This window comes from Thalia democratica, chromosome 4, assembly GCF_965202585.1.
Source record: "Thalia democratica chromosome 4, ktThaDemo2.hap1.1, whole genome shotgun sequence".
Classification (NCBI taxonomy): domain Eukaryota; kingdom Metazoa; phylum Chordata; class Thaliacea; order Salpida; family Salpidae; genus Thalia; species Thalia democratica.
This window is the reverse complement of record NC_139168.1, coordinates 2,633,052-2,645,575: the sequence shown is the minus strand read 5'-3', so window position 1 is coordinate 2,645,575 and position 12,524 is coordinate 2,633,052. Positions and strand designations below refer to the sequence as shown.

Below are 12,524 nucleotides of genomic sequence, written 5' to 3'. Positions count from 1 at the left end.
AGTTTAATCAACAAAAATGTTTACTCAGAACCAATTTTAATTAAAATGCAATTTGACTTCAACGAGCACCAACATCAGCGTTATGATATTCTAAAGGATGAGTGGGTACTTGTTAGTCCCCATAGAATGAAAAGACCCTGGCAAGGAAAAGTTTGTATTATTTATTATATTACATTAATAATATTTGTTAAAGTTCTTGTCAGTCCCCATATAATGAAGCGACCCTGGCATGGCAAGGTTTGTATTATTTATTATATTGCATTATTATATATTTGTTTAAGTTCTTGTCAGTCCCAATATAATGAAGCGACCCTGGCATGGCAAGGTTTGTATTATTTATTATATTGCATTATTATATATTTGTTTAAGTCCTTGTCAGTCCCCATATAATGAAAAGACCCTGGCATGGAAAAGTTTATATTATTTATTATATTGCATTATTATTTATTTGTTTAAGTTCTTGTCAGTCCACATAGAATGAAAAGACCATGGCAAGGTTTGTACTATTTATTATATTGCATTATTATATATTTGTTTCAGTTTTTGTCAGTCCACATAGAATGAAAAGACCATGGCATGAAAAAGTTTGTATTATTTATTATATTGCATTATTATTTATTTGTTTATGTTCTTGTTATACCCCATAGAATGAAAAGACCGTGTCATGGCAAGGTTTGTATTATTTATTATATTGTATTATTATATATTTGTTCAAGTTCTTGTCAGTCCCCATAGAATGAAGCGACCTTGGCATGGCAAAGTTTATATTATTTATTATATTTTATTATTATATATTTGTTTAAGTTCTTGTTATACCACATAGAATGAAAAGACCCTGGCATGGAAAAGTTTGTTTTATTTATTATATTGCATTATTATATATTTGTTTAAGTTCTTGTCAGTCCCCATAGAATGAAAAGACCTTGGCATAAAAAAGTTTATTTTATTTATTATACTGCATTATTATATATTTGTTTAAGTTCTTGTCAGTCCCCATAGAATGAAGCGACCCTGGCATGGAAAAGTTTGTATTGTTTATTATATTGCATTATTATATATTTGTTTAAGTTCTTGTTAATCCACATAGAAAGAAAAGACCGTGGCATGGAAAGGTTGTATATAATATTTATATTTTTGTTTTTTTTTTAACATGTTTTTAATTATTTTTGAGTCCTAACAGAATGAAGAGACCATGACATGGTTGAGAATATTGTTTTATAATTACTTTTAGTATATTATACTCTAATTAAGTTAAACGACTTTGGCAGGGTTGTGAATATTATTTTATCTTTTCAAGTACTGCTTAGGAATTAAAAAACTGGTTGAGAATATTATCAAAATGTTACTCGATTAACTTAAACTTATACAAACAGGTTGAGAAGGTTGACCGGGTTGAAACTCCAGAGTACGACCCAAAAAATCCCCTTTGCCCCGGCAACACCAGGTCCAGTGGCAAGGTTGAGTGAAAAATTATTTTGTTTAAAGTTTATAAAAAAAAAATTATTTTTCCTTCAACTTAATGAAAATATATCCCACACAACTATTTTTGTGCATTATTTACATACAACTTGTTTGTACATGTTTAAATTTTTTATTTATTTTATAACTAAATACCTGTAACACATTGAAATATATACTTGATTTTAATACTGACAGTTAAACGTTTATACTTTTATCTTTACAAGTATTCAAACTGTACTTTGACATTTGTGTTAATGATTTTTTCTTTAGTACTTCTGTGATATTTATTAAAATATAACAGGTAAATCCGAATTACACATCAACGTTTGTATTTGACAACGATTTTTAATTTATATTTATATATAATTTAAATATAACAGGTCAATCCGAATTAAACATCAACATTTGTATTTGATAATGATTTTTAGTTTATAATTAAATATAATTTAAATATAACAGGTAAATCCGAATTACACATCAACATTTGTATTTGACAACGATTTTCAGTTTATAATTAAATATAATTAAAATACAACAGGTAAACCCGAATTACACTTCAACGTTTGTACTTACAATGATTTTTAATTTATAATTATATATATGATTTAAAAATGACAGGTAAATCCGAATTACACATCGACATTTGTATTTGACAACGATTTTCTATTTATATTTATATATAATTAAAATATATCAGATAAATCCAAACTATACTTCAACATTCGTATTTGACAACGATTTTCAACTATAATTCAACTATAATTATATATAATTTAAATATAACAGGTTAATCCGAATTACTTATCAACATTTGTATTTGATAATGATTTTTAGTTTATAATTAAATATAATTCAAACATAACAGGTCAATCCGAATTACACATCAACATTTGTGTTCGACAATGATTTTCCCGCGATGCAAGTTAATTCAGTGGAGCCTACGTTGGATCAGCAGGACCCCCTCTTCAAAGTGAAACCTGCGTCTGGTTAGATTTTCAAGATAAAAAAAAAATGTTTTGTCAATTGTGCTGTGTACTGCATTCAGTATAAATTTGCTTTAGGAGACTTATGCTTTTATTTAATTTTTATTGTTTAATGAACGATAAAAAAAGCGCTCAAAAATTTTGGTCAAAGAATCTGGTGTACAAAGGAACCTTTCGGTCATAGAGTCGTACACCACATGCTTATAAAGTTTCTTAGGAGCTATTAGACACAGTTTTTTTACCTTTTAAATATTTGTTTTTATCAGTGATGTACCAGACTCGGATCCGGACTTTTTTTTTCAAATTAGGATCCGGCCGGACCCAGATCCGAACTTTTTTTTAATTTAAATCCGGCCGGACCCGGATCCAGACTTTTTTTCAAATTAAGATCTGGCCGGAACCGAGCCCGGATTTTTTTTCAAATTAAACTCCGGCCGGATCCTGAACCTGAATCTTAATACTCTAAGTTATTTGTAATATAAGTAGTAAAAAAACTACTATGTACGATAATACAATTTTATATAACTAACTACTACTACAGTACAACAGCCAGCCACAAGCTTAACATTTTAAGTAATGTTTACCATTAAGGCTATAGGAGGATTAATCACTTTTTTTACAAGTTGATCTTGTTTAATAGAATACTATCTTAGCTATCAGATGCTTTTTATAGCTTTAAAAAGTTCAATTTAGTTTTTTAGATATAAGGGGTCAAAGCCCAAGACTTCCATAGGTACCTAATGGAAGGCGCAAGCTAAAAACGCAGAAATATCCATTCAACTAAAAATCTATTTCCTCCTAGGTTTTTTTAAGCTAGGTACCTCAAATTTTCAAAAAAATATTCTTTACATAGTTTAAAAGCTTTTGAGTTTTGGAATTTCAAATGATTGAAATTTACAAATTTAAGGTCTAAATTTCAAAAAAACACCTATTTTTGAAAAAGGGGACTTTTTCTCAAAATAAAAAAAATTCCTACACTCAAATGATTTAAAATTTAGTAAAGAGTAAACTGTGAAAATTTGAATAAGATTGCTTAAAAACTGTAGGAGGAGATAAATTTTTAATAAAATGTTTTTTTTTTGCCTTTTTAGTTTGCACCTTCTATAAGGAAGCTATTGAGCTGGCCGGCTTTGACCCCTTGTATCTCGAAAACTACTTTAAATTTTGTTGAGCTGTAAAAGGTATCTGGTAGCTAAGATTAAAATCTATCAAATAAGATCAACTTGCAAAAATCAAGGTGGATCCCCCTATAGCCTTACTAATCTAAAATCAAGTTCTTGAACAAAATTAACTAGAAAAACACAGAAAATGACAAAATATTGAAAACTGGATCATCTCAAACTCATTCAAAATCTAAAAGAAAACTAGCCTGAGTTTTTATAAAAAACTAAACTAGCCTGAGGCAGCCTTAGATTTTCAAAAATTCGAAAAAATTTTCAAACTAGCAGGGTTGCCACTGTTTAGTCAAAAAAAAAAAACTAGCTAGAGTGAGTATAAACTAGCCTGAGTCTAAAATTACTTTAATCTAATAATCAGTAGAGCAGCTAGCCATAAGGTTGCCAATATGGTAGTAAAGTTTTTAATTTTACAACATAGGTAAAGAGTTGCAATTCTGAAATGTTTGTTTCATAGTTTAAATGTAAACAAATGTAAATTAGTCACGTGTACAAAATGAGCCAATCACGGTAGGTGTTTAATTTTTGAGCCTACTTTCTGACGAAAACGATTTTTTTTTAATTTACACAGGCCCTGTTAAATTGGCCATGTGACAGGGTTTGTTTTTGAAAAAATAGTTTTCTGTATACTCTTTTTAACTAACTAGATCCGGATCGGCCGGATCCGGACTTTTTTTTTCAAATTAGGATCCGGCCAGATCCGAATATTAGACAAAAATGGTAATATCCGGCCGGATCCGGACCCGGATAGTGAGTCTGGTACATTACTAGTTTTTATTTACTTACACACACTTTAAAGATTATACCAACTAAGTTTTGACCTAACCTTTTATTCAAAATACTTTTTTTTTGAACTAAGTTTTTACTTATATAAAATAGTACATACTTTTACTACTATTTCTTAAATTATTATTTTCAAATATATATCTTGGTATGTTTAAGGTGAATGTAAAGTGATGTGTTTTCACCCGAAATCAAACGTCACCCTACCACTTATGAGTTTGGATGAAATTAGGAAAGTTGTTGATAAATGGGCAGAAATTGTTGTTGAGATGAAGCAAAAACACAAGTTTGTTTTAAATAAAATTTATACTTTTTAAAATTAGTAGTTTTAAAATTAATAATTAGGCAGAAAATGTCGTTGCAATAAAGCAAAAAAATATTACGTATCAAATTAAAATTTATTTTAAGATTAATGGCTTTAAATTGACGAAGAAAAAGTATAAGTTTGTTTTCAAATTATTATTTATTTTAAGATTAATGAAGAGAAGACAAAAGGTTGTTTTAATTAAAACTAAAACAATAGTTTAAATTTGTTATTTTTAATTGAATGGTTGAAATGAAGCAAAAATAAAGTAAGCATTATTGAAGTTTTAATTTTTTTAATCAATAGTTTTAAAGCTTTTATAAGGATGTGAACACTAAATTGCCATATGATATTTAAAGATAAGTGTATATGTATGAAAATAAGTGTAATTAGTAGGTTTATTTTTGTCACATTTTTAAATAATGTATACTCACTTCTTGTTAGTCTAATTTCCTTTTTTAGATTTTTTTAAACTTATGCAGAAGCTTTGCTAAAACACTTAATAACAAAACTATTAAAAATTGAGTTGACCAAAGCTTAAACATTTTCAACTTAATCAGATTAGTGCAAGTATCTAAAAAGATGAAATGGTAGTTTTATTATAGTATGCTCTATAAAAAAACCTACTTAACATTGAACTTTTTTTCTCATACTTTCCCTATAAACCCGACAAGTGCAACTTACAAAAACAAAAATATCTTAAACTATATTGTACAATTTTTTTAAACTGATAATAAATGCATGACCAACTTTTTTTTCAAAATTTACCCAGGTGGGTGCAGATATTTGAGAACAAGGGGGAACTTATGGGCTGCTCGAACCCGCACCCCCACTGCCAAATATGGTCATGCGACTACCTGCCCAACGAAGCGAGACGGGAAGACGTGAGCCAATCAGAATACTTCAAAAAACGCGGGAGCAACATGTTGCTTGATTATGCTAAGAGGGAAGCTGAAAGTGGTTGGTATACTGATAATAAATTGAACATTAATACTCATATTTTGTAGATAGTATGTTCAATAAAGGTATATACTAATTCAAAAAAAAAGTTATTTAAATGAATATTAGTTAGATTATGCTAAAAATAGGGTAAAAGTGGTTAGTCGACCAAATAATGTATAAGTTAGAAAAAAAGTATGTTTACATAAAGTTGTGTCTAATACAGAAAAAATCATTAACATAGGTATAAGATACTAGTATTATTGGCACACTTAAGTATATTATACATAAAAATTAATTAAAATATACATGCTTGATGAAAGTTTATATACTGCTAAATTCAGGGTGCCAAAAAACCTGTAATAAAAAACCTTGTGTACAAAAAACCAAAAGTGTAACCTGGATAAACTTGAAATTTACAATATAAGCAAAAAAAAAAAACTGGAAAAGCCTGGAATTTAAGAAATTTTGAACAAAAAATCCTATAATTTAAAAATGTATTTCATGTATTTCACATTTAAAGTAATAAAATTTTGATCACACAAAAAGTCTGTCATATAGATATTTTTTTTGTTATTTTTTTATTAAAAAACATTTAAGTTACAGTAGCTTTACATTATCTTTTTAATGTTGTTATACTAATTAAGACAGTTTTTTACTTTAAACTTTAATAAAAATAGACCCGAAAACCTGTACTTTAAAAATCCTGGAAGAAATTTCTCAAAACCTTTGGCAACCCTGAAATTTCAAAGGAAGTTTTAGAACAAATTTAAGATACAAGTATTGTTGGTACACGAATAGAATATGTATCTATACAAAGTATTACTTGTTGCTAGATTACCATACATTCATTTTTCAATCTTTATTATTACTGTATATAAAAGAATTATTTTTTTAGTTTTAAAATGTCTTATAATATATTGAAAGTTTTTATATGTTTAATAAAAATAAAACAGAAGTAGTAGTTTTTATTTGAGTCCATAGCACTTTACATTGAATTATTTCTATCAAATATTAAAAAGAAACATACATAAACTTCATTACAAAATTTGACAGAAGAAACTATTTCAAAGTTCTTTTTTTTGAAAATAGTAAAAAGTATGTCTACAATAGTTTTATGTTTACAAGTTTGATAAAAAAATGAATGTTTAACCATCAGGTAAAAAAAAAACTGTTGAGGAATTAATATATATATTTTTTTTTATAGTTTTAATGATTCATGAACTGCGTTTATTGTATTACTCACATTCAATTTATAGCAACTATTAGTAATTGTATACATTACACATTAAGCTTACTACTTAATGTATAAACTTTAAAGTTTGGTTAAGTTAATTAACTGACATTTTAAAGCTAGATAGTAATTATGCTCTGATTAAGTTATAACAAATTTTATTATATTTGATTACTAAAGCTAGTATAATTTTCAAAAGTAAAGTTTAATTAATTTGTATTTAATATACGTAACTGTTAAATATTATTTTGTGTATTCAGTTTAAAACTTCAAGCTACACACTAAAAAATATAAAACTAACGATTTTATTTATTTATTTTACTTTAGCCTATTAGTTTTAAACTTATCAAAAGCTGTTCACTGTAAATTGCTAGAACATAAATTTTGTACACTAGACTATAGAAATATAGTCTTTTATATAAACACTGTTTTTAATGTTTTCAGTGTAATAATAAACTGGGTGTCAAAAACTGTTTATTTAAAATATAATATTTTTTTGTAGTAGAAATTGACGTAACAAACATCATTCAAATTATTTAATTTTCTTAATGTTTTTGTGTGCACAGTAAAAAAAAATAATGCAAACTAGTGTGCACACCTTAAAAACCAATTTAATAAAGAACAAGGTTTCGTTAAACACTTCAGCAAGTTCAAATTTCAATAGAAAATTTTAACCTAAACAAACAATCTTTTTAATTAGGTCTCAAAAGGAACTTTTTGACAAAATTTTATAATTTTATTTTTTTTGTTTATCAAATATTTTTCAGCTAAAAGTTTTGTTGTAGGTTTAGTTTTTAAATATAATTTTTTGCCAAGTGATGCATGGTTACATTGAAAATTGTATATATATCTATGAGTTATTTACTAACTAAAATTTTAATTGACCTGTTGTTATACATAGTATGTCCAGTTAAACAGATTGCATTAGTTTAAAATTTTTATTTCAATTTTTTAAATGACTAAAAAAAGATTAAGTCTTTTAAAGTATTTAAAAAACTAATTAAATTTAACCCTGTGAATTTCATACTTCAATACTTTCATATAAGAGTCCATTTTAATTGTAAAAATAATATTAACACCCTATGACCTTAATACCACATAAGCAAAGTTGTTAGCAATTAATTGCTGGATATTTTTTTTATAAAAGCTGGTGATTGGAAGTTTATAAGCAACGAAATAATATTGAAAGTATAAATGTGTTGCAAAAAAAAAATCATATAAAATTAAAAAAAACGAGTATTAGTCAAATTAAGAGATATAATAGTAATACGTTGAAAAATATATTTTAAATATAAAATATTATTCAAAAAGGCCAGCAAAAAGTTCAACACTTGTAAGTATAAATGCTAAACTAATAATCCAAATTAAATAAAAAAGCATTAGTCAAAAAAAGCCTTAACAAAAAAATTCTATTTATACTACAAAATTTGTAATAATTTTATTTTTTATGTCCAAATAGGCAGCAAACAGTTGTTGAGAAAGAAAATTGGATAGCTTTTAAACTAATAAACCTTGTTATATTAAACAATAAAATAAATAAATCGTTACAGTTTGTACTTAAATCTTTGGTGTATGAGTCAGTTTAAACTTTTGAAGAAAAAAGTAAATCCTCTATCCCTTATGGCTTTTAACTTGATAAAATTTGACAATACAATAGTTCAACAATAAAATAATTATTCACTTAAAGGAGAGAGAACAGTTGTTGAGAACGGAACTTGGATAGCTGTGGTTCCTTTTTGGGCAACATGGCCCTACCAGACACTGTTGCTCCCCAAAACCAGGATAATCAATCACCTGGACCTATTGACTGAAGTTGAGAGGGCTGATTTGTGCGATGTGATGAAGAGATTGTTGATCAAATATGATAATTTGTTTGAATGTTCGTTCCCTTACTCCATGGGGTGGATGGGTGCTCCTAGTAGTAGTGAAGGTTAATATATTTATTTGAATTATAAGTTTTGTTTATTTAACTTAATAAATATCAAATACGATAATTTGTTCGAATGTTCGTTTCCTTACTCCATGGGATGGATGGGTTCTCCTAGTAGTAGTGAAGGTTAATATATTTGTTTGAATTATAAGTTCTATTTATTTAACTTATTAAATATCAAATACGATAACTTGTTCGAATGTTCGTTTCCTTACTCCATGGGTTGGATGGGTTCTCCTAGTAGTAGTGAAGGTTAATATATTTGTTTGAATTATAAGTTCTATTTATTTAACTTATTAAATATCAAATACGATAACTTGTTCGAATGTTCGTTTCCTTACTCCATGGGTTGGATGGGTTCTCCTAGTAGTAGTGAAGGTAAATATATTTGTTTGAATTATAAGTTTTGTTTATTTAACTTATTAAATATCAAATACGATAACTTGTTCGAATGTTCGTTTCCTTACTCCATGGGGTGGATGGGTTCTCCTAGTAGTAGTGAAGGTTAATATATTTGTTTGAATTATAAGTTTTGTTTATTTAACTTATTAAATATCAAATACGATAACTTGTTCGAATGTTCGTTTCCTTACTCCATGGGTTGGATGGGTTCTCCTAGTAGTAGTGAAGGTAAATATATTTGTTTGAATTATAAGTTTTGTTTATTTAACTTATTAAATATCAAATACGATAACTTGTTCGAATGTTCGTTTCCTTACTCCATGGGGTGGATGGGTTCTCCTAGTAGTAGTGAAGGTTAATATATTTGTTTGAATTATAAGTTTTGTTTATTTAACTTATTAAATATCAAATATGATAACTTGTTCGAATGTTCGTTTCCTTACTCCATGGGGTGGATGGGTTCTCCTAGTAGTAGTGAAGGTTAATATATTTGTTTGAATTATAAGTTTTGTTTATTTAATATATTAAATATCAAATACGATAACTTGTTCGAATGTTCGTTTCCTTACTCCATGGGATGGATGGGTGCTCCTAGTAGTAGTGAAGGTTAATATATTTGTTTGAATTATAAGTTTTGTTTATTTAACTTATTAAATATCAAATACGATAACTTGTTCGAATGTTCGTTTCCCTACTCCATGGGGTGGATGGGTTCTCCTAGTAGTAGTGAAGGTAAATATATTTGTTTTTATTATAATTTTTGTTTATTTAACTTATTTAATATCAAATACGATAATTTGTTCGAATGTTCGTTTCCTTACTCCATGGGGTGGATGGGTTCTCCTAGTAGTAGTGAAGGTTAATATATTTGTTTGAATTATAAGTTTTGTTTATTTAACTTATTAAATATCAAATACGATAACTTGTTCGAATGTTCGTTTCCTTACTCCATGGGATGGATGGGTGCTCCTAGTAGTAGTGAAGGTAAATATATTTGTTTGAATTATAAGTTTTGTTTATTTAACTTATTAAATATCAAATACGATAATTTGTTCGAATGTTCGTTTCCTTACTCCATGGGATGGATGGGTTCTCCTAGTAGTAGTGAAGGTAAATATATTTATTTAAATTATAAGTTCTAGTTATTTAATATATTAAATATCAAATACGATAATTTGTTCGAATGTTCTTTTCCTTACTCCATGGGATGGATGGGTTCTCCTAGTAGTAGTGAAGGTAAATATATTTGTTCGAATTATAAGTTTTGTTTATTTAACTTATTAAATATCAAATACGATAACTTGTTCGAATGTTCGTTTCCTTACTCCATGGGATGGATGGGTTCTCCTAGTAGTTGTGAAGGTAAATATATTTGTTTGAATTATAAGTTTTGTTTATTTAACTTATTAAATATCAAATACGATAATTTGTTCGAATGTTCGTTTCCTTACTCCATGGGGTGGATTGGTGCTCCTAGTAGTAGTGAAGGTTAATATATTTGTTTGAATTATAAGTTTTGTTTATTTAACTTATTAAATATCAAATACGATAACTTGTTCGAATGTTCGTTTCCTTACTCCATGGGATGGATGGGTTCTCCTAGTAGTAGTGAAGGTTAATATATTTGTTTGAATCATAAGTTCTATTTGTTTAATATATTAAATATCAAATACGATAATTTGTTCGAATGTTCGTTTCCTTACTCCATGGGTTGGATGGGTTCTCCTAGTAGTAGTGAAGGTTAATATATTTGTTTGAACTATAAGTTTTATTTATTTAACTTATTAAATATCAAATACGATAACTTGTTCGAATGTTCGTTTCCTTACTCCATGGGATGGATGGGTGCTCCTAGTAGTAGTGAAGGTTAATATATTTGTTTGAATTATAAGTTTTGTTTATTTAACTTATTAAATATCAAATACGATAACTTGTTCGAATGTTCGTTTCCTTACTCCATGGGATGGATGGGTGCTCCTAGTAGTAGTGAAGGTTAATATATTTGTTTGAATTATAAGTTTTGTTTATTTAACTTATTAAATATCAAATACGATAACTTGTTCGAATGTTCGTTCCCTTACTCAATGGGGTGGATGGGTTCTCCTAGTAGTAGTGAAGGTTTGTAAAAATATTTTTATTTGAATTTTAAATGTCAGAATAAATGTTTCCAGGATTACCACTCAGGCCACTCTAGATAATTGAGACTAGTTTAAAATTTTTGTAAAGTTCATGCTGGCTCAGGCTTTATTTTTTGCTTGTATTTACTTTAACTAGTTACATTTGTTTATTTCAGACAACTCACCTCACTGGCAACTCCACGCCCATTACTACCCGCCCAATATTTAACTATTATTCACCAGTATTACGTCATAATAACTACATATACATTTTACAGAATCTTCTGAACACTGGCAACTCCACGCCCATTATTACCCACCACTTCTCCGTAGCGCTACCGTGCGGAAGTTCATGGTCGGTTTCGAGTTGTTGGCGCAGAATCAAAGAGATCTGACCGCCGAGTTTGCCGCCAAAAAGCTGAGGGAATTACCCGATGTTCACTACATGAGGAAATGAGGACTTTTATGGCTTTAATTTTTAAATGTATTTTATCTATTCAACTTGCAATCGGTTTGAAGGCTTGTATAATCTAATTTGTATATTTTTTACTACATACAAGTAATTTATCCTTATTTTTTTTTTAAATATTTTTTGATTTATAGGATTTTTATATATAGCGATTTTCTTTGTTGTTTTTTATTTTTGGATCGTTCTGCTAATATATTAAATTTATATTTTTGCTTTTTATAAGTTCTTCTGTAATTGATTTAATTTTTTTGCTAATCTTCTGTAGAAAGAATTAAAGGACTGTATAAAGTAACTAAATTCATATTTTAGTACATTAGTTAAAGAATCAAAACTTGTGTACTGTAGGCATTTTTTGGATGTTGGAAGCATTTAACAGATTATTATTTTATACTTTATTGTATTTTATATTTATTTGTTATTACTGTGTATGATTATTTGCTTGTGTATGTCATTTAAAATGTATTATATTTATGCTCAATATTTAAAAGTTGTGATTAAAACTTGCCTTATACTGAACTTCTTCAAAATAAAAACTGTATTTTATATGCTGAACTATTTATTATGAAACAGTTTATCTGACTTTAAACCTGAAAAACTTCAGACATTTTCAGAAATCATTATGAGATTTAATATTTGCTTTTTGTTGATATCATCTTAAAACTTTGTAGTTTCAAAAGTTATTTATATTGTTATTTAAATCTTTTAATATGCAATTGAGTGCTACCTT

The 12,524-nt window shown here is 27.6% G+C and overlaps 1 protein-coding gene across 1 annotated transcript; it reads left to right on the top strand.

The window, feature by feature from the left end:
* The first annotated feature begins 32 nt into the window (after positions 1-32).
* On the top strand, positions 33-12,341 carry LOC145835211 (galactose-1-phosphate uridylyltransferase-like). Its single transcript, XM_082942773.1, has 7 exons — positions 33-150; positions 1,374-1,457; positions 2,327-2,447; positions 4,562-4,688; positions 5,479-5,666; positions 8,567-8,809; positions 11,607-12,341. The coding sequence occupies exons 1-7, from the start codon at positions 46-48 to the stop codon at positions 11,783-11,785; spliced, it is 1,047 nt and encodes a 348-aa protein (XP_082798899.1). The 5' UTR covers positions 33-45; the 3' UTR covers positions 11,786-12,341.
* The last annotated feature ends 183 nt before the right edge of the window (positions 12,342-12,524 follow it).